At 42.7% G+C, this 22,375-nt stretch overlaps 2 protein-coding genes across 2 annotated transcripts in view; both read right to left on the bottom strand.

Moving 5' to 3' along the window:
* itga8 (integrin, alpha 8) overlaps positions 1 to 1,069 on the bottom strand; it is a 41,725-nt gene extending 40,656 nt beyond the window's left edge. The window contains 2 exon segments of the mRNA XM_080470605.1: positions 425 to 555; positions 856 to 1,069. Coding sequence (XP_080326731.1) covers positions 425 to 555; positions 856 to 1,049 — 325 coding nt within the window. The 5' untranslated portion in view covers positions 1,050 to 1,069.
* A 2,368-nt stretch (positions 1,070 to 3,437) lies between these two features.
* On the bottom strand, positions 3,438 to 22,268 carry mindy3 (MINDY lysine 48 deubiquitinase 3). The gene is made up of 16 exons (XM_080471676.1): positions 22,157 to 22,268; positions 21,380 to 21,705; positions 20,525 to 20,604; positions 19,997 to 20,057; positions 19,690 to 19,902; positions 19,447 to 19,498; positions 18,557 to 18,671; positions 18,294 to 18,367; positions 18,070 to 18,149; positions 17,801 to 17,871; positions 16,919 to 16,999; positions 9,841 to 9,913; positions 7,979 to 8,051; positions 6,106 to 6,193; positions 5,182 to 5,253; positions 3,438 to 4,423 (listed from the first exon to the last, which is right to left on the bottom strand). Exons 2-16 carry the CDS (start codon positions 21,471 to 21,473, stop codon positions 4,274 to 4,276), a joined length of 1,377 nt encoding a protein of 458 aa, XP_080327802.1. The 5' UTR covers positions 21,474 to 21,705; positions 22,157 to 22,268; the 3' UTR covers positions 3,438 to 4,273.
* Positions 22,269 to 22,375: the final 107 nt, after the last annotated feature.

Raw genomic sequence — 22,375 nt, 5'->3', positions numbered from 1 at the left:
GGCAAACCCAGAAGTCACCTTTTTCTTTTTTCGGTTGGATGAAGCTGATGAAATCCATATGTCTTATCTCACCTTTTCATGCAGCAATACATGTGCCATGCCGCACATGTGGACACTCACACCAGACACACAGGTCACAAAACGGTTCCAAGTTGAGCAACATCTGGGGCCACCTATGGCTTTAAAAGGGATCCATCTCAAAGTGAAATAAAAGCTTGAAAACTTTTATGTCTCGTATTCAACACACATGACAACTCATAGTGGTGAGCATGTGTCTCAGAGAGTTCATCCTTTGCACATCTTGTGAGAACACCAAAGCCTTCCGGCTATCCTGAGATCTGTCACAAATTTATTTTATCTACAAGAAAAAAAAAAAAAAAAAAAAAAAAAGGAGGACTTTTTGGAAAGCTTTGGATGAACTCACTGGAATTGTCGAATGGTATCTGTCTGCAGCTATCAGGCAGTCCGGGCCAGGGGCAGTAGTAGACAGCTCCAGCCTCCACGATGCCGGGCTGGGAGGTGTTTGCCTTGGGAGCCCCCACCAACACACTGATCCTGGTGGGCAGAGGGAAAACATACCAAGGTACATGCAAACAATGCATATTTGCCACACTCATGAAATTATGTCCCGTTTCTATAATCCCTACATGTTTTCCACTGTGCAGGTTTGTGTCCATCCTGACTTAAAATCATGTTTGTCCATTATTTCTTCAACATTCTCCTTTATTATGCACTATTCCACTCTGGCTAATTCATTAGTTCATGCTGACTACACCTACAAAGGTGTACGTTAATGTAAAAAGTTTTGCAGGACCTGCTGGGACAGCAGCTTAAGTCCTGAAGTTTGCCACTCACGTGTTGCTGTCGGTTGTAGCCTGGTAGAAGTCCACAGAGTATCCGAAATAACTCCCATCGGGTCCCCTGTAAACCGTAGGATGCTCTGCGTAAAGGTTAAAACTCCAAACTCCATTTAGCGCCGGCCAGAGGACAGAGAGCAGCCCCAGCATGAACATCCCAGCGGAGGAAACGCAGTCCCAGACGCGCTCCATCCTCAAACAACAGCAAGCTGCAGTGCGCGCAATAAAGTCCCAAAAGTAACTGAGGGGAGAGGGAGAGGGAGAGGGAGAGGGAGAGGGAGAGAGAGAGAGAGAGAGAGAGAGAGCGAGAGAGAGGGAGAGAGAGAGAGAGAGAGAGAGAGAGAGAGAGAGAGAGAGAGATCTGTCCAGGTGAGATAAGTTTGATTTTGTCTTGATTTTTGCGCGCGCCAACTGCGTCCAGCAGCTCCGTGCGCTCTGCGTCCTGACACCCTGAAACAAGCAGGTCCCCCCCCACCCCCGAGCCTCAGCGACATGACTGCCGCGCCCCCGCCCTCTACACAAAACCTTACCCCCTACACACACACACGCACACACAGACGCAGACATACACACTCCGAAAACCACATCTTAGCGCGCAACTGGATGGCGCGTCACAGATCCTTTTATGGCACAATGTTTCTCTGTCAATAAATGCTTGTTAAAAAAGTGTGTTTTCCCCCTCTGACCTATCCCATGAATGTTCACAGTCACAAGGGAGCAAATAGACTTGTGCATGAAGACATGTTGCATTAAAACAAACTTTTTTTTCAGGCCATTAAATGGGGTTGCGTTTCCTTCCGTTGAGAATAATCACTTGTAATTATGTCAGTAATTATTATGTCGGCTCTCAGTGGGAATCCCTTAAGCTGCATGTGCAAGTTAGGCAATCTATCCCATTTCTCTCAACACCAAGAGATTTCCCCCCTAAAAACCACAGAGGTAACAGACTTCTCCTCCTCTGAAAATAATATCCTGCTATGGAAAACTGTTTTACAAGAGGTGACAGGCCAGACCAGAATACTTTTTTTCAAATTCAGCTCAGCACACTTGTGAGCATAACTTTCTAGCAATAAAAGCAAAACAAACAAGAAAGACCCTCCTGTGTGACAAATGGAAAGATGGAGGATGCACCCACTCCCAATGTGCTGTTTATCATGTGGTAAGCCTACTTTAATTAAAGTAAAGTTTTACGGGCACATTAGTGACAAATTAACCACTACAAGCAGGAACAAACTGCGGCGGAACATGCAGCACCGCTGTGACATGAGAGTGTTTTCTGTCAAGACTTGATGAAAACCATGTGAGAAGGTGAGGTAAAGTCAGTGCATGAGAAGAGGGACAGCCTTGACCTGCCAGGTGAAGAAGTTTCTCACCTTCTTACAACCAACCTGCCCTTATACCCCCCAGTTTAATCCCATTCATCCTTCTTTTCCCTTTAATTTCACCAACATGGGCTTGATTGACCTTTTCCACACACCTTCTTAAACCTGCGAGGGCAGCAGTAAAGTATGAGTGTGTGACAGAGGGAGGGGGTCTGTTTTTCTTCAGCCGCACTGATGCAAATCTGAGATGAGCACAGAGAAGAAGAAAATGAACACACAGACACAGATGAGCTCAGGATAAAAAGAAAGCTCTGGAATGATGAATTGAGGGGCGCGGAAGACGTATTCCTGCTGTTTCTCTCTGTGACACCCTTCAGCATGTAAACCAGTGTTTTAATGCAGCTCGGTTTCAGTGCGCACTTCCATCGGTAATGAGCTTCTGTCTAACATCCAATAAAACTCTCACAGATATCGCATTTCGAGGAATACACACATTCGCCCTCATGCTGTCTGGGTTACACGTTGTCGGCCCATTTCTTCTGATCGCAGATTTACTGCAGGTCATTCTGGATTGATTATTGCATGGGAACAGAAGTGGTTTATTTCCTACATGCACCCTCCCCATCTCTTTCTATCTTTAATGAGTTTGTCAAGTAGAGTGTTATGTCAGATTAGGCCCACATCCTTTCTCCATTAGACAAAGCCATTAGATACACAACCCAGCAATATTCCAGATGCAAATTCAAACAAGCATTACCTGCAGACCAAAACACACACACACACACACACACACACACACACACACACACACACACACACACACACACACACACACACACACACACACACACACACACAAGGAATACTTATCTTAATAAAAGACGCCAGTAAACATTTAGGAGCCTTATAAAAGCCACTACTGACATGATGTGGAAGTGCAGGCTGTTTCATCTGACTTCCCTCTTGAAATGCTGGTAATAAGACAAGCAAAACATATCGTTTTCTGTTTTCAGGGGATTCTTTTCTGTTTTCAGAGGGGCACTCCGGTGAATTGCAGATTTACTCGACAACATTGTGACTCTCTGGGGACACAAGACAAGTGTGTGTGATTTAGTGATGAGACTCCACACAGATCACGGACATCTGAAACTTGTGTCTGTTCCACGCCGGTTCAAGACATGATGTTTACCAGGAAAAAGGACACACATGACGTAAACGTCTGCGATATTTAAAGGCTACGGAAACCACACAGCTTTTTGAACAAAAAAAGTGTTTATTCCAGAACCTTTGAGCATGATAATAAATACATGAGCACTTGGCCAACATCCTAGTGTGGTGCGCAGAGCCGGCACACACACACCGAGCACCTAAAACCAGCTTCATCTTGGTTCAAACATTGGAAAACCTTACGCTCAGATCTCCAGATCGATGCATCTGGGTTGGTCCCTTTACATTGTAAACTCTTAGCAGTGGGAGTGGCTGTGCGTGTGTGTGTGTGTGTGTGTGTGTGTGTGTGTGTGTGTTCTCATATGTGGAAGGCTTTGGTAGGTTTTCCCTCAAACAGTCCTGGAGCTGTATTAACAGTAGTGTATCACAGTCAACTGGCTCTAAAGGTGGTTCAGTGTGTGGAAACACTCATCCTGAACCAAAACTAGGTTGCAATCTAAACAGTTTCTCGCTGTCTACTACCAAACTGTAGCAGAGGTGTCGGCACAGAGCTGATGTAAAAATAAACAGTCACTCATTTTTTCTTTTTTCTTTTAAATAATCACATCATATACATCCTGTGTGTCAATTAGAAGCTATGGTGAACAGACAATAGCATGAACTGTAAAGGTAATATGTGGAACGTGTGAGAGAATGAAAGAATGGATCAGAGGTTTGAATGTTTTAGTCCACAAACGTGTTTGTCCAATGCGTGCATTTTTTTTTTTTCTTGTTCTCATTCAAATGTGTCGCTCGTGTCTCAGTCTTTGTAGCCTGCTGACCTATTGGGGGTCGACAGAGGGACAGGCTGTTAAGGGGTGTCTGTGTGTGTGTGTGTGTGTTTATGCGTGTGTGTGTGTGTGTGTTGCGGAAATGTAGGTCTCGGTGCTAGTTGAGCGACGGAGAGCGGTCGGTGGTCCACAGCAGCTCGATGTAGGGCCACTTGGTCTGTAGGCAGCGCTTCACTGGAGTGTCGTCTGTGCGAACCATCGGGTCCTCGAAGCCCAGCACCAGAGCGGTCCCTTCCACGTACTCCACCTGAGGGCGCGAAAACACACAAATCAACATGCGGCGAATGCAACGAAAACACATAAATTTCTTCACCTCGCCTTCTTTGAGGGGCACGTCCCGTGTAGAGGTCAGAGGTGACACATAATGGAGATGCAAGTATACAAATCCTTCTCACAAACACAGACGAGTCAGCGGAGAGAACCGCGGTCAGAGGGTCTGTTATTCCCATCTGCAGGTCACGGGAATGGAAATGCCATAACAGGCTTATAGGCGCCGAGCTGCCATGAGCTTATGTGTAGGTGTGCAGCAGTTTTTTGTGTGGGCACACATGTAATGCCACTTCTATAATTTCTGGTAGCAGTGAGGGGAAAAAAAAAAAAAAGTCATTTTACAGACAGGAATATCCATTTCTTCATCTGTCAACATTTTTCCAGAGTATGAGGTTTGCACAGAGCGGCTGATGACATCCACTGACAATCATCCATCACACTAAGCCTGCCTAATAGGCCTGTGTTTGACCATTTATCACCGGGGGCCTGCTGACAGTGTCTGCTGAAATGACTTGGAGAAATACGAGGCTCAGCCAGGAGTTTTTAGGGATAGACGGACACGCTATTAAGCGCGCGATGACTTCTGTTTATTCTGGAGTGGCCGGCCGCCTCCAGCTGCGTTTGTGCACGATGACGGAGAGAGAAGACAGGTAATTGGGAGAGAAGATGGAGAGGAGGAAAGGCAACCGGCATCATTAGTTACTGTGAGAAAAAACGGGCTATAAAGTGTCTTACCCTCTCCTTGTGGTTGGACTGTTTCAGTCCATTGTAGTGGTAGACGGGAAATGAGTCTGGGATTCCTGAATCCTGAAACACAGCCAGGAAGCGGAGTGAAAAAAAAAAAAAAACTACCAAAAAAACCCCAAAAACCCAACAACACACGATATGTTATTTAAGAGATAGAAATAAAGAACCAAAGAGCAGAATATATGCCAACCAAAAAAAGTCAAAGCAGTCAAATCTTTCCCTGAAACCTAAGCTAAACACGAAAAACCCCAGGTAGTGGATTTAAGTGTACGTGTGTGTATTTGTGCAACACAAAGCCCAACTCGGATTACCACAAAAACAGCCAACACTCCAAAAATGTTTGAACAATGACAGTGAGCCAAAACACTTTGGCTTGAAGGTGTAGAAAGGTAATAGTGTGCGTTGTCTACGAGCGTGTCCAGCTTCTCGTGTTTATATGCCTATATATGAAACTCTAACCCTCGCCCCAATCCCACGTGTGTCTGAGTGTGTGTGTCCAGTTGGCTAATGGTAGTATAATTTCTTTGCGGCTCGGGGCCATTCCTCTGGTGAGTCCCTAAAGCCCTGATCACTTTAACACAGTTCCCTTCTATCTCCCCCTCCGTCTGCCTCATAAAAGCATCTCACCGCTCTCTCTAAACTTCTCGGTAAAGTAACATCATATGATGGTGAACACACACGCACACGTTCCACATGAGACACCACAGGAATGTTTTGGCGTAAAATCCTTTGATTCGTTACAACAGAATTTGGTTTATGCTCGGGAAATCGACATTAGTGTCACCCGCGTGTGTGTACACAATTTCTCCACATGTTTCGACTCCAATATGGTTTTGTTTTTGACGAGTGGAAGGTTTTTCGTCACACGGCGTGTGGAGGTGGATTTTTAACTTCGGACACACACACACGTACCTGATCGGGGAAGAACTCCAGCAGGAACGGGCCCAGGAGGATTATTCCCAAGCTCTCTGGATCGAGCTTACTCTTAACCAGGCTGACACTGAAAAGCCACAGAAGCGGGTATGAGAAGGAGGCAAAAAGAGCAGATAAAAACAAACCAAGATATGAAGGAATTAATAATAAAAAATAAAAAAAAACACACACATCTCAAAAACAAGCAGAGAAGCAACAACTGGCGAGAAAAATCCACGAGGAAAAACACAAAACTTGACATCTTCTTTGTGTGACATGAGGCAAACGTGTGGATTTAAGATGCCTGTTTGTGTAAGCGTGCACAGGTTTTCATGAATACTGCGGTTTGACTAAATGTACCTCTTTCCAGACATTCCTTCATGTTGGATCAGTGTTATTATTCTTGAGTGATAAAAAAAAAAAAAGGAATCTGGTTAGATTTCCTTTTTAAGGCAGAGCAGAGAGAACCGAGTGTTAGAACCCAGAAATAGAGGCAAGACGATGATTATTTAATCATCTGCTGATTTTTACAAACAGACTTGAAACAGGACAGCATGTAGGAACTGCTGAACTGCTCGCTATACTTTATACCGTATGTAGATTGAGATAAAATGCCCATCATCACAGAGATCAATACAATCTTCTATGGGCAAGTGGTTATGAGTGAAAGGGTTAGGGGCGTTTTGTTCTAAACACGTCATTTTCTAAAACTGGATATGACATAATGGCGCACGATGATAATACATTAAACACACCACTTTTATTCAATGATGTCAGCTCTGCTGAACGCTTCACAGTCATATCTACACTTTGACTTTCAAGAGATTTACACAGAAAGCGGAATATTTGGTAGATGCATCACGAAAACTAAATATTCGTCCCAGATTTCAACATTAAATCAATAAAGTAAAATACAAAGAGCCATAAAAAGTGGGGAAAATGCTCTTTATGCTGTTCAGGTTCCCTTGTCCCAAAGACAGATTTTTGGATATATGCTTGAAATAAAATCTGTGGTCTAACAAGATTGTCACAATTTATATAAAAACACATTAAATGCCTGTAGAAAAGAATAATCCATCATGTTTTAGCTTTCCGATAATAAATTACCATAGTGAACACATTACACAGCAGAGTCTTGGGGCCTTACAGCTGTGAACAACCAAAGTCTGTCAACCACAAATGATTGCAGCCGACTGTCCTAGGTCTCAGGGTGACTGTAGAAACTGAAGTTGCAGGAAAATGACACTCTGTTAGACACGTTTATTGAATAGTTTCTCCTGTGAGGAAAAAAGGCTGCTTTTAAATTTTCTTTATATGTGTAGAAATCTCTGGAACCACCACTGAAAAAAAAAAACCCTTCTATTGTTGTGTGGTAAGGAATGAGTCTCGCCTCTTTGCGCGGGGAGTCTCCCCACTGTTTGCTGTGTTTTGTTGTGATCTATCGGCCATCTGGGGATCTGTGGACCAGATCAGTGGTCCAGTTATTTGGCAGGGCTCACGGCCATAGCATTTAGGGTTTACGGTTGCTCCGAGGAGAACGTGCTTCTGTTTGAAGCGGCTCTTTAAAGCATTTCCTCAATCTCTCAGTCTGTCTTCCTGCTGTTAATGATCTCCCCCTTTTAAGCCTCCGTTTCGGACTTTTTCTTTCTTTCTTTCTCAGCTTTTATAGTGATCTCCCTCTCTCTACTCTTACTTTATAGTAGCCTGTGGTGAAACATGAGCACGGGGTGCTGACCTGGCCTGGCCGTGACTTATAAGTCAGAACTTTAGAAGCTCTACAGGTGCCTCATGCATATGAGCACACACCCACACACGCAGCCACGCACGCACACACACACACACACACAACCTTGAACAGCATGCAAGCACTTACTACTCCGGCTCCGAGACAAGGTCAAGAGCTTTCATCACATCTTCGAGCAGAGACTCTGGGATGAAGCCATTATCTAGAGAAAGAGAGGCAGAAAAAGACATAAAGAAAAAAACTGGCTGACCCTCAACAAAACATTAAAAAACAGACTTTAATTGAAAACCAGAGAAATTCTTCGCTTACACACATATGGCACTGGAACTATTTACATCATGGGCCCTGGGCGATGAACTCATCTGACATAGTTTACGCACACACACACACACCTAGCCTGTCCTCTCTGACCTACATTCCTTGACCATGATGATTGCTTTACCTGAGAGAAGCTTTAAACACTAACATGTGTTTTACTCAGTTTTGTCTGGCCGGGCACACGCAGTTTGTGCCATTTAAACATCGGCATGCGAGCATGTGTGGTCTGTTGTTTAGATACATCCAGAAAACCCTGAGTGCGTTGTGAAGAAGATGAACTGAGAAGCCGGTTGCTTGTTCGCTCTCAGGCAACTCAACCTTGCCTTTCGGAAGCCAGATGTTATTCTTGTACAGTGACAGCTAAGACAGAGGACACACGCACGCATGCACGCGACAAACAATTCATGAAGAATATGCTGAGGTAGTGGGTTTCTGAGAGTGTATATTCTGTGAGTCACTTCAGTGTGTATGAATCCATCTGGAGCCTTTTTTCCACAGCGCAGGGAGCCGAGCCGATTCACATTGTGACAAAGACAGATTTATGACTCTTGTACACTGCATGTGTTGTGTACAGTATATTCTTGCAAGTGTGTATATGTTCAGGTCTGTGGGTGCACCCACTTCAACCGCTGCGCGCGCGCGCGCGTGTGTGTGTGAAAAGGAAAATCCATGTGGAACGCAGGATGTCATGGGAGATGGTGGCAGAAGTGAATTTGACAACAATCAAAGTGGTGCCGTGTCTAAAAGGAGGAAATAATTAGATTACAATCATGTTTATATATTAGTTGACATCGGAGCAGTCGACACTTCTCTCTGCTGGTGGGGTTTATATCTTGGGAACATTGCATGCGCCGCACACCTCAAGTGCTTTACAAATCAGGACATGTTCTCGCAAACCCAACAGTGAATGATGGGAGTTCACAGGGACACAGAGCTGCATAAATATGACGGTACGAAACCGACACTTCAACGTTTCCCATCTGAACACTCTCCAGCTCTAAGTGATGGTAACATCGTGCAGCCTCGTGTCTGGAGAGCGACTCCCGGCGCCTCTTCCCTCCCTCTCGTAATGCCATGTTTTCTCTCTGCTTGGATACGAGTGTGAAAACTAAATGTTTCATTTCAGTGCTTTTCCTTCTCTTCAAGTGCTTTGAAGCATCTCACACAGATCCATTTCCTGTCACACAGCAAACTATCGTTACAATAATTTTTGTGCTGTCTCTGTGTCATGCTGTGTCCTTCCATCGCCTTTTTACCCCAACCACCTGGAAGTGGCAGGAAAGGAGGTTTAGCGAAATGAGGAAAAGGAGGAAGAAGCAGGATGGTTGACTCAGCTGTTAGAGGATTCTGAACCCGCTAACCTAAACAACAACAGATAAGATGATGGGACAGAAACAGATGCTTGTTCTCCAGACAGAAGAAAAGAAGACAAGAGCAACAGAAAAGAAGAAGAAGAAGAAGAGAGAGCTGGAAGTTGGAAATGGAAGAAAGTGGGTCAGGGCATTGTTTCCTCTGTTTGTGTGTAAAGGTTTGGAATAATTAAAAGACATCTGTGGGCCAGGATTTTCATGTAGCTGTTCTTCCAGAGTTTGTCTGTGTAAATCTGTACAACAGGAAGGAGAAGGGTGAAAGATAATCATGTGTGTGCGATGAAAGCACTTTCTGTTTATTACCTTCAGGATCAAATGACTGGAATACCCTCCTGGCCTGTTCTGACGGAGACTCTGGGCCTACAAGTGACATCTCCTATTGAAAGACAGAAAAGAAAAAGAGGAACATTTCAACGGAGTCACGATAACGCAAAGATGCAAAATCCTAAAGCCACTACATAAAGATTTGGGTCTGGACTCTGAAGACAGGAAGGGACAGTAACGAGAGGAGCTGAGGACTTGGATCACATTACAGGAGATTGTAGGTTCATCAGCGCTGAAACATCAGAACAGCTGTGTGGAGGATGAAGGGACGAGACAATCATCCGCTGACCACCAACAGATTGTGATTGCTCTTGGCAAAATTGAGCAGCACTAATGTGCAGCAAACTACTGCATAATGAGTACACACAGCCAACGCAGCGCCACAAACACCAGTGGGTGTGATGCACAGCCTAACACGATGCATGCGTGCGAATATGTGTGTGTTTGTGGACGATCTCAAGGACTGTTGTAATCACAAGAGTCCACGAGGTTATTAACAGATCTGCTGATAAAATCTGATGTCTTGTTTACACCCTAAAAACACAATAAATCTTACGTAGACATTCGGTGATTGATGGTGAGTGCTACAGTGTTCTACAGTATCTGCTGGTTATGTTTACAAGGAGCACTGTTGTAAGAATGTGGAGATATGTACAAATACACACGGACTTATAAGATGGGCTTTCATTGCACATGATTAAAGCTGCGCGGCTTTCCTCTACCTGAAGCGTTTTGATGCCCTGAGTGCAAAGTAAAGCGTGCAAGATCAACAGTATCTAAATCTAAGTTAGCTTTTTGATATGTATTCACATTTTCAGTAACCTCAAAAGTTAGAAAAAAAACCCCCAAAAAACTCTGCCAATTGCATGTAATGACAAGTGAGGTGTGCAGAGGTGATAGCGCAAGATTGCTTTTGGCAAACTGAACCTCTCATACTTTAAACCCAAAGACCTGCCACTGATCTCAGAGGACAGAAAGATCTTCTCATGCGTCGTCTTATCTGGCTTAAAAACATCATTTGATATTTTTAAACTTGGTGTCAGATCTTGCCCGGAGCTCACAGCGAGTGTAAAGGCTGAAAGCCCATCGGCTCCTGATAAGCAATGCCGAAAGCAAACACTGATAAGGAGTGCAAGGGCAAGTGTCAGTTCCTTGAAAATATTTTGCATGAATAGGTGGCTAGGAGAAGGAAAAAAAAGATCAAGGAAGACTTTCTAAGATGAAGTAAAATGTGGTATGTCTCGAACAGATGATTTTTAATCGTAAATGTTTACACACACAGGCAAATGTAAGCATATACAAAAATGTTAGGCAACAGTTGAATCGCTGGACAAACACAATGTTTTGGGAGAGCAAACGAACCCTGCTCATCTCTTTTAGCTCGCCTTTATTAAAGCTTGAGCCTCAGATCCACACAGGCTGCTCACATTTCACGGACCACTTATTACTGTACTCGCGGAGAAAAGGGAGAGGGGGTTCAGGGGGACACATCAAGAAGAGAAGACTCCCAGCTGCAGCCTCTTCGGATGCAAAGAAAAACAGTCACACACTAGCCAACAGGCACTCACACGCGGTTCTGTCACATAAACTATAGCAAGGGGCCCGATGTGTTAACATTACTGGCTCCATAAATCCGACACTAGATTTGTCACGAGCGAGATATGTCTATGTTTCACTTACGAGGGTCGACAAGGTATCCCGGAGGGATATTGTGAGCAAAAGGTTCATTTGCTGGTGACTAAAATCTCTGTATCAAGAAACATGAACTGCTTAGTTAAACTGCTGTGTGCAGTGTTTTCTTGAAGTGATGAGAGACTTAATTAATGTTAGGCAGCGGCATGAAGTCTGAGATACCTCCTAAGCTAAAGTGAAGTTAATAAAGTTTAGTGTCGTTACAGATGGGACACATTCAATGTGGATCATCTGATTGTAGCATAGCAACAATTGGGGAAGCTGTGTATTAGCACTGTGTAAAGTATTTGTGTTAATCTCACCAATGTGGGCAGATGGAACCGGACGGAAAAGACCATGACTCATGAGAACATAATATTGTGCATACACACAGATGCATAATGGCAGCAGGAATTACGTGATTGTGTGTGTGATGACAGGTCTGCATGGCCGTCTTTGATCTGTGTTTTATTAGAGGCCCGAGGAAGATGCTGCTGAGTTGGAAAACATGCCGTGTAGCTATCGCACTCAGCGGGGAGGCGTGCGTAAGTGTACGTTTGTGTGCACTCAAACCCACTGTGTTTTGTGTGAGAGACGGTCTGTACAACAGTGAGGCTTGTGACCAAAACAAATACAATTTTAAACTGCAGCGCTGGATGTGCAAGGACACAGTGAAATGACACAGTGCACCACGCTGAAACCAGGTTTTCATAAGCATGGCTTATAAAAATCAAGGAGCGCATTCCAAACTCTGCAGCCTGGACCTTTCTGTCTTGACCTCTACGAGAGCAACAACAAGCTACCCTGAAGGAACAAAGCAAAAACAACACACAAAACACCCCAAGGACCTGAATATTCAATGTAATGAAGACCATTTGCTCTTGGAAAAACTGGAAGCGGTGCACTAAAATCCTTGACACTTACTTTAAATGACCGAAAGCAGGAGTGTCTTTTGATTCCTCTGACAGATTCAGGTTTGTTCCAAACCATAACATATATGCGGCCCTATAGAGTAGATGCGGGTTATCACACTTTATTATCAGACCAGGTTTCCTGCATCGTACGCTCCAAGATAAAGCACAAAGCTTGGCTGACATATGTACGCAGACCACTGCCTGAACCTCCACCTCTCTTCATCTGCACTTCTGTTAAACTCTGCTCACCAGACTGAGAGTCTCTTACGGGTTGACAAGTCATGCCCTACAGGCCCTCTCCTTCTTCCATTTGTTCCCTTGTCCAATTTACCCTTTTTTCACCTCCATGTTCCTGAGCTGAGTGGGTACTCCAGCTCTGGAGTATTTCCTTCCCTCCCAGTCTGACTTTTTGTTCCATTCTTCTTTGTGCTTTTCAGCCTTTATCTCCACATGCAGGTAGCTACTTCAGGTAAGACGGACAGGCATAGCACTTTACTACACTCGCTCTTGTCTTTTCTCCGGTCTACGTAAAGAGCTATTGTGCCTACCGAGAGGCTCTGAGTGGCCACAGAGTGCGTCTGGAGGGATCAGTTACCGAACAACAAAGCAGAGGTCCAGAACAGTGTCTCCTGCCTTGTTCCTAGCAGGTCCCGACAGCCTTGCTACATGACAGGCGGAGGAGAAAGGCACCGTGTGCGGTGTGCTCTTGATGTACTTATTTAGTTAGTTCCCCTTAACTAGCCAGTGTCCCAAAAGCTCACTCTGGCATAAAAACAAATGAAGAAAAACAATAGAAAAACTTTCTGTCTTATGAAATAATACATGAATACAGTATTCTCCTTCAGGTTTGCGTGTTTTTCACATGTGAAAGTGAGGACAAAGTCGTGATTTATACAACTGTTCTTGATGAGCAAAAGTGCGTCTCACCAGAAAAGAGACGAGACACCAGAGAGCAGTTACACAGCGAAATGATGGGTCTCATAACCGAAACCAACACCCAGGGGGAAAGGAAGAATAATGCAGCACACACACACTGACAAAGACGGCCTTTTATGCAAGTACAATGGCCTTTGGTCGGACCTGTCACGGATTATTAATGACTGTTAATGTACACCGCTTTGTTATTTTGTGTTTGCGGGTGGCCCGCACCCACGGATCATGTGAAAATTGGAAGGTAATCCTGTTTAATGGAGTTAAATTCAGAGGCTTCTGTAGACTGCTTTTATATTACAATGTTTTAATATGCAGCATTCATTTTTTTGTACATCATTAAGTCCCCAGTACCAAATTGCGTTGATATAATTGTGATGTTGAGATTACTAATGATGAGAGGAAATGGATCCCCACCGACACAAACACACATTTTTTCACTTTATACCAAGCCAAACTCTATTTGCATTGCTTTTGTATATCCACCGTTTCTATATTCTTATATCTATACATTTTTCTTATATGTTTTATTGTTTCACCACCATATTTGTACTACTCTTAAACGTTTTTACATTTGTTGCATGGTGGGAGGTGAGACACAAGCTTTGATTCCCTGCTGAAAACTATTGTTTATCTGCTGTACTAAGGCCAAATATCTTGAATCTTTTTTTAGACATACAAATACAATCTTTCTTTTTAGTTCCCAATTTAGTCGCAACTACACTGATAATAAATCATTTTCCATCACTTTTGCTATAGTACTGTCAAATATCATTACTGAACCCGAGTTGCATGTCTTGGTCTCAAAAAAACATAAATACTCTGAATTAATCTGAAGTGAAATTCCCAGATGAGTTACACAAACCGCAGAAAAACATGTGATGGAGCTGAAATAAATTTGCATTGTCAAATTATGATAAACACCTAAATCATACTTGTCACTTCAAACTGGCTAAGATGGGAGAGTGACTGTGATTATATCCATAAAGCCTGGGTGAGTGGAACTCACCTCCAGTAAAGGTGTCTACCAGTTCCTGCTCCTCACCAGTCTTGAAAGACTTTCAGTGCAAGTACAAACAGAAGCCGGACTCTTAAGGGACATGGAGCGCCATGGCGGCTGCTCTTTCTCCTAGTAAATCACTGACCCTGAGCGTGACTACTGTACACATACAAAAACACACACGTAACTCCCCGGAGAAGCTCACATACAGCCTGTGAACCTCATCACTCAGTGAGGGCAGAGAAAGAGTGATGAGAAATGTCACAGGAGGATCGCGTCCCCCCCACCCCACAACCTCTTTTCCTGAGTAACCACAACACGGCTCTTTAAAGCGCATCCTTCCTCTCGACTTCCTTTCTTCCTCTTTCCTTCCCATGAGGGACCAATAATCTGAAGAGGTAGACTGAGGTTGGCTGGGGAATCCTTCCCTTAGGCAACTGACCTACTGTACACCAGGGTGGATAGTAACTTCAAAGACAACAGGGGGGAAGGAAGGAGAAATCCTTTTTTAAACCTACTGCATGTCTCATCAATCATCCATCCCTTTGACCATCTATCAACTATCCTTTCTCCCCTTCAACTGTTTAGAAACTCTTGTCCAAAACCAGATCCCCTTACATGCCATTATACACACTCAGCCTCTTTTTTTCACATACGCACACACATTAATACAACAGAGGACAAAGTGTGTGTGTTGCGGGGGGGGTGTTGTGGGTAAGGATAAAAAAGGAAAAAGAAAAGGCAAAAAGGCCTTTCTGTAGGTAGATTAGATAAAAACACTAATGCTATTAAGCTGATGGCCTGAAAGCCAGAGTCACACACTGACAGCCACTCAGGGGAAAACACACCCGTCCCAAGTGGCAGGAAGAAGGAGCCACTGACACATCAGATGGACGGATCAGGTTTTCTGCTTTTGTGAGCACGGCTCCATATCAGAGTTAAAAGCCACATAACCAGGTAGTGTGTAATTTTGTTTCACAAAGGTTTAAAAATGTGCTACACGAAGCCCTAAAACATGGATTCCTTGAAACACAGAAAAGAATCGCAGAGAGTGAGTACTAACAGAAAGCCTTGAATTCAAGTTGTCCCTTTTCAGCTGGGGTTCAAAGTTGTAGGACCTCTCACTTCTGGCACAGCGTGATGTCAACTATGTACCTCAGTATATATATGCATGTGTGTTTTTCAATGCGTTTACAGGCACCAGATGAAAATACATCCAGATGAAAACGTTGGGAGTCACATTCCGTACAGGAAACTTTTTTACCTGAAACCACGCACTAATCAGGATTAGGTTTCGTATGTTTTAGAATGTGTGTGGGTCCAACCATGTGTGTGTATGTATATGTGAACATGCCACTAGCGCTGGGGGAGTTGGGAGCAATTGGTAATTCATCAGCGCCGGCTTGATGACTGACTTTGGCTCATCACTAAGACAACATATGATCTACTCCCATGGCTGGCTTGAGCTTTATTCACTCATGTAACTGAGCTTTTAGTCAATGGTATCTTGAGGGTGTGGCATTATGATGGAGATGATTGCCAGGGATTTTTTTTCCGCTTCTCTGGTGCCATATTTTCCATAGCAGGGAAAATCGATTTGCAACAACTGAAACTGCAAGCTTTGGTGAATAGGCTCTGGTGATGTAGTATATTATGTTAACTGATTGAGATGATAGCCGTGCTTGAGTGAGTAAACCACATGTAAATCAGAATACAACCCGTAACCAAAGGTTTTTCTCAAAGTTAAAGAAGAAAACGAGTTGTACATTCTCTATTTTGTGTCCCATGCATCCGTGTAAGTATGTTCATAACTGTGAATTTCAGTTAATGCTGCAGGAAAAAGGTCTACCAGCTCTTTTCAAGGAACTGTGGAAAATTATAAGAGCTTTTACACTGTAAATAACACAGTTCTTGCCAATCTGCTAACCTCTCGAGTATCCCAGACTTGATTTTCTACTTACTAGTGTAGCTGGAGCAATTCGTGAAATACAAAGTAAACAGATGGGAAATAAGGTAGTTCCTTAGTTTTGTTTCTTCCTACTTCATACAAAAAACATGTGGCAGTACAAGGACAAAGCTGGATTTCTAATCATGAATGGAAGCTCTGATTTGGGTCAAAGTGAAGAGGTTTACTTCATTTTCATACATTATGAACAACATATTGTTTCGTTAGCTGGTTGAGACACTAATGCTGGATGTTTTTGTGTGTGGGAAAACTAGGCGACAGATGACAACTGTGTACATTTGCATTTGTTAAGTTCTTTCTTGTAAACTCTGGATATTTTCTCCCTTCCTAGGTGAAAGGCTAAGAAACAGCCCTGACCATATATGACTATCTCCTGCACAATTTCCCCCCCTCCTCTCTCTTGTTCCTTCACATTGTTATTTGACCCGCGCTATATTAAATTTGTTAAGCACCTCCTGTACTGTTTTTTTTTTTTTTTTTCAAACCTGTTGAAGAGATGGGCTTATGTTACCTGCTATGTGTCTGAGTGTGTGAAATATGTGTTGGCTCTGGTATGGATCAGCGTATTGAACTTGCCTTGGTGAAAAATACAGAGAGGTGAGTTTCACTGCCAAGGATCCAAATAGGGAACTTTGGAGACTTGAGGAATGTCCCAACCTAAAACACACAGACGAAACAAAAAAAGAAGAAGAAAAAAATGAAATGCTTAACAGCCGAAAATCTATTTTCAAACGGCGTTGTGAAATGCACTCCATATTTTTTATGCAAAAGCTACTTTCCAAACTAATGACGTTGATTTGCAGAATGCAAAAATAATAAACATTGATAAAACGTAAACTCTAACACTAATAAGTAACTTAATCTAACTACAAATTTTCATTAACTCCCAAAATACAAGCGTCGACTTGAAAGTCTGTTTTATTAGGATCTCTTTGTAAAAGACACTCACATAAACAGTTTGAGTCGATCTCTGAAATGCGTCTTAAGGATCTTTTGGTTGCTTGTGAAACCGCCTTCTAGCCATCAACCACTTTACGGAGTTCATGGGTCAACTTGAGCTTTTTTTTTTTTTTAAACTCTTTCTTGTGTTGGGAATTGTGTAATCAATTTGTAATGCATGTGTGTCTTAGTATATACATCCCCCCATAGAAATAAAACTATGTGGGGATTGTGCTGTTTAAACATATTTTCACACGGGGGTTTTGGAGACTGTAAATGTCCCACATTTCCATGTTAAAAAAACTAAAACAAAACAAGAGCGCATGTTTATTTATTAGTAGTACTTGCTCCCCTCTCAGTTTATACAAGGGATATCCACACCATATACACTGTTAAGAGTTTATTAAAATATCCTCAAACACGTACACAGACACACTTATATACACACAAACTCAACAACTGGTGCGCCCTTTGTTTGCACATTTGAAAGATGTTGTGAGGATGTGTATATGTCTGTACCTTGCAGTAGCGGAGTGATTCCATGAGCGTGAGGAAGCCAACAGATGCTTGTTTATGAATTCCATGGAGTTCTACATGAAAAGGATGGAGAAAAGAACCCGGCATAAAATATGAACATCATTAAAATGAAACAGGCAAAGGCTTGTGTTTTTTTTTTGCAATATTGTGAAATTTAGGAATTCCAGGGCTCTAGGGAATATGTTTAAAATTTAGGACTACAAAAAGTCAGCACATCTTGAGTGTGTATAGTCATTTCAGGTAAGTCTTACTCATGCCAGAACACTCTCGGTCTCCATCCCATACATTAGAGACAGCATGGCCGCTTACGAGGAGATTCACCAGGCTCTGACTGCACGAGATAGAAAGAAAGACATCAAGAGTAAAATGGAGAGAAAATATAAGATATCCTACATGAAACACTATCACAGAAATATGTCCTCTCATAAATCATTGGCAGACTGTAAGTGATACAGGCAGCGATGTGTGGTTCTACCTTCCATGGCCGTGCACAGGATCTATAAGAGGCTCCATCGTATCCTGAATCTCATTCTTTATATTCTCTATGCCCTGAACAGAGAGGACCAGAAGAAAATAAATTATCAGTCTTATTCTATGGAAATAAACACTGACGCAAGGTTTTCAAAACGTGCTAGAACTATAACTATAAAGTTAAGCAAAGTTACTTTCCAATCGTTATTAGAGGTATGATCTACTTAATATTCAAATGTTTCCTCTCAAATCCCTTCAGTCCTTTACCTTAGTGAGGATGACGGAGTAAAGAAAAAGCAAGACTCCACAGCACCCTCTCCAGGTGTGGTAGAGAGACAGCACCTCTTCTCTGAGATCGGACACTGACATGATGGTTCGCTTGCTGCAGGGTTCAAACAAACACAAGGACAATCTGAAAAACTCAAAAGTTGAATTTACAGGCTTTATCGGGTCACAGTAAAAAAAAAAGACCGCAATGGCATTGCTTATATTGGTTGCAGTCCTGTGATGGGCTGGCGACCTGTCCAGGGTTTACCTCGCCCATAGTTAGATGGTTTGGCCCCAGTGCGACTTGACCCTGAACAGGATTAAGGAGTATAGGAGATGGATGGATTGATAATGGCAGTATGCACTTTCATAATAGGGCAGAACTCAATTGAATGCATATGGGAATTTAAAAAAAAAAAGAAAAAAAAAAAAGTTAAAAGCCACTTTCCTCTTGAGCTCAACCTTGGAAAGCTTGCTAGTCCCGCTGTCTGTCTTAGTTGCCATCCATTTCCACATTGTGAGTCAGCACTACTTTTTTGCTGACGGAAAACTCACCTGTCAATGCACGGTGTGATGAAACCACAACATTAGTCTGACAAATGCTACCTTGCATTCGATAAGCTCGTGTGTGATGGACACTACACAAGTATGAAAAGTTACTGAGGTATTTTTTTTAAAATTCAGTAATTGGTCCAAGTGCTGAATCAGCAAACTGTGAGCGAAGTGAAACAGCTGATCAAACGTTAAAGCTAACTCTTTTAGATGAGATGAATCAAACATCATACTTCACCCTCCCTGTGACACTACACAGGTTTACTTGAAATCAAAAATGAAGGTAATGAGTATAGAGAGGGTGTTATTTCTAGGGCAGAATATTTAGTGGCACTTACTGAAGAACACTGTGAAATCGCTCAAAGCCAAGGTCTTCAACAGCCAACGCAGCTAGGTACAAGACAAAACACATCAATACCTTACTATCAAAGCACGGCACAGCAAAATCACACAGCATCCAAATGTTAGTCAGACAAAGTTTCCAACTTTTGTAAATAATTCTAAAAACAAGGCTTTAGTGAGTGGCTGAATGTCAACAAGTATGCACTATTGAGGGGTACCATAATGACTCCAAGACTCACTGGGTTGCTGTTCTTGCGATGGCTGGCTGCTCTCTGGCTTTGGCATGTCCTGTGTTTGTGAAGGTGGCTGTGTCTGTGTGTTGGTTTGTGTGCTAGTGTGTGGGCTCTGTCCCTTGGCCCAGGTCACCAGGCAGAACCTTGTGGAGGGGCTGGAACACGCGGACTCCAGGATTTCGCTCAAAGTTGAACACAGGGCCGCTTTCTGGTCCTCCTCTAAGAGATTAATATATCAAAAATATTTTTTACAGACAAATACCACTGGATTTCTTAAAGCAAAAGCAATGAGTGATGGCTTTAGAGGAGTTACCTGACATCTGTCTCCAGTTGGAGCTTTCACGATTAAAGAGAATATTCTTCAAAAGGAAAGCCTGAAAAGACAATAAAGTTAGCCTCAATAGCGAGATGAAAATATTAAATGATGATGCAGTTCCTGTAATCACAGACAATACTTTTAGATGTATTTTCTAATATATCATCAACCTTTGTTTAGCAACTAATACGATAAATACATGTTCAATCTTCTATTTTGGCATCTGCTGGATGCCCTGTTTGATTTTATTAGATATCTTTAGTCTGCACAGTGTTAAGACTTTGATTTAACAGAGTCAAAGCTCAACTAAAAATTGGAGCAGGACCAATTTTTCAAACCATCTCTTTGCAGGGTGTTGCTGTGCATTAAAGGTTTGGGAATGAGGCATTCACACTGCCACAACTGTGTAACACAAGCAGTAAAACTTTCTCAGGTAACAATAAACCTCTCATTTACAAAGACAGCTTAAGACTAACAGATTTTGATGCACTATTAACATTATAAGGGTGTTAAACAAAGCCATACCTGAACCGGAGCAATGACAGCACATGGCCCTCCTTCAAACTGCTCCAATGCTGTATGCTCATTCTCACTAAAAACAAACCCTGTGATAAACACAATGAAAAAGTGTCAACAGAGAACATGAAAAAGACAAACAAAAGCATGTATCAAAGGCAAAGCAAGTTTATTTATATAGCACCTTTCAGACACAAGGCAATTCAGCAGTGCTTTACAAGGAAATACAATAGAACAAGGCGATTAAGAAAGGCATAATGAATGAACTAAAAACTTTAATAAGATTAAGGTAATAAAATTGAAAAGAATTGAGTATGCCAGTGGGTTCAAGAAGTATGTTCTACATTTGAGGAGCACAGGAACTTAAAGCTGCTTCAACTTGTTTCTTCTGACTCTGGGAACACTTAGTAAATCGCTTCATGAGGACCTCGCAAGTCTGGTGGTGTCATATTGTACAAGTAAATCGGAGAAGTATTAAGGCGCAACACCATTCAAAGCTTTTGAGATTGAAGCTCAGCTATAATATGCTTCATCCTATTTGTGATGGTGAGGACTCCAGCTGCAGCAGTCTACAGATTTTTCGATGAGGTGGAAGTCCACTGATTACATTCAGGCTAAGCATGTAGTTGTACCTAAAAGCAAATTAAATCAGGTCAACTTGACTTGATCATATAACTTAGATGACAATTCATCAGCTCATACTGTTGGCCTGAATTTGCTTTAATACTTCCTCCTTGGAAAAATTAGAGTATGTATAGACATGTAGTCATGCAGTTCATATTTTATAAGTATACATACATGTGCACTGCTGTCTGGGAGTGAAATATCATATGTCAATTCAACGCAAACACAAACGGCACATACCTTGTGTCCATCTACGGAAGATAGAAGCTGACACGACTCCACCGGAGGGTCTACTCCAAACCAAATCAAGCACCTCTTTATTTAACTCCGACATGTTAGCGTTGAGTTTTGGGGAAACCACCAAGCCCCCCTCCTCCTAGTCCTCCTCAGTCCGACAGCCACGTGGGGACGCAGGTATGTGTTGATCTCTGTCGACAGTCCACTTCTGAGGGCAGGTGCAGCCCGAGGCATTGGCCACAGGCTCGCTGTGCGGCAGAGAGCAGGCTCACGCTAGTGGTTGGCAGCAAACTCGCGCGTAGGAAAGACATCAACGTAGCCAAACCAGCCTTACCATGTGATGGGATGTAAAAAAAAAAAGAAAGAAAATAGACATGAGCATAGAAAGGACAACTGTGTGTATCCGAGGCGACAGCAGCACGTTGGAAACGATCCTGCCTTATCAGCAGTGTTCAATGCTGCTTGGGCGACAAGCTAAGAAAGCTAACGGTCGCTTAACGGCTACAAAAGACAACTAACAGTGTAATTGTACACACCGGTGTGGCGTGTAGTTGCTTTAGGGCAACTCTAGAACATTGTTAGGGAAATAATTCTGCGCTAATCGCAGACTGTAAGAAGTGAGCTGACTTTCTCATGCCAGCGGTTAGCTTTAGCGTTCCCACTAGCAGCTAATCTTTCATTGCTTTGTCATTCAATTATTTCACAGATTGTAGGGACGCATGGACACATTGTCGGACCGCATAACTTGTCAATATTTATATATTAGTTGGCTTTGCCTACCTTTATACACAGTCGACTAACAGAACGTAGGAGTGAAGATAGGTTTTGGTAGATATTAGCCGTCATACGAGTCTGTCATTCGTTTATTTACAACAAATTGCCGAAAAAAACTGCACGCACGAATGACGTGACTCCCCATTGGTTGGAATTCAGAAAGTTCCATACACATCATTGGCTATGACTTCAGCCGGTCACGTAATTGGTCAGTAAACCCATCAA

Source organism: Lipophrys pholis (assembly GCF_963383615.2).
Source record: "Lipophrys pholis genome assembly, chromosome: 9".
Lineage (NCBI taxonomy): Eukaryota > Metazoa > Chordata > Actinopteri > Blenniiformes > Blenniidae > Lipophrys > Lipophrys pholis.
Note: the sequence above shows the minus strand (reverse complement) of the source record. Positions and strands in the feature narration are given on the sequence as shown.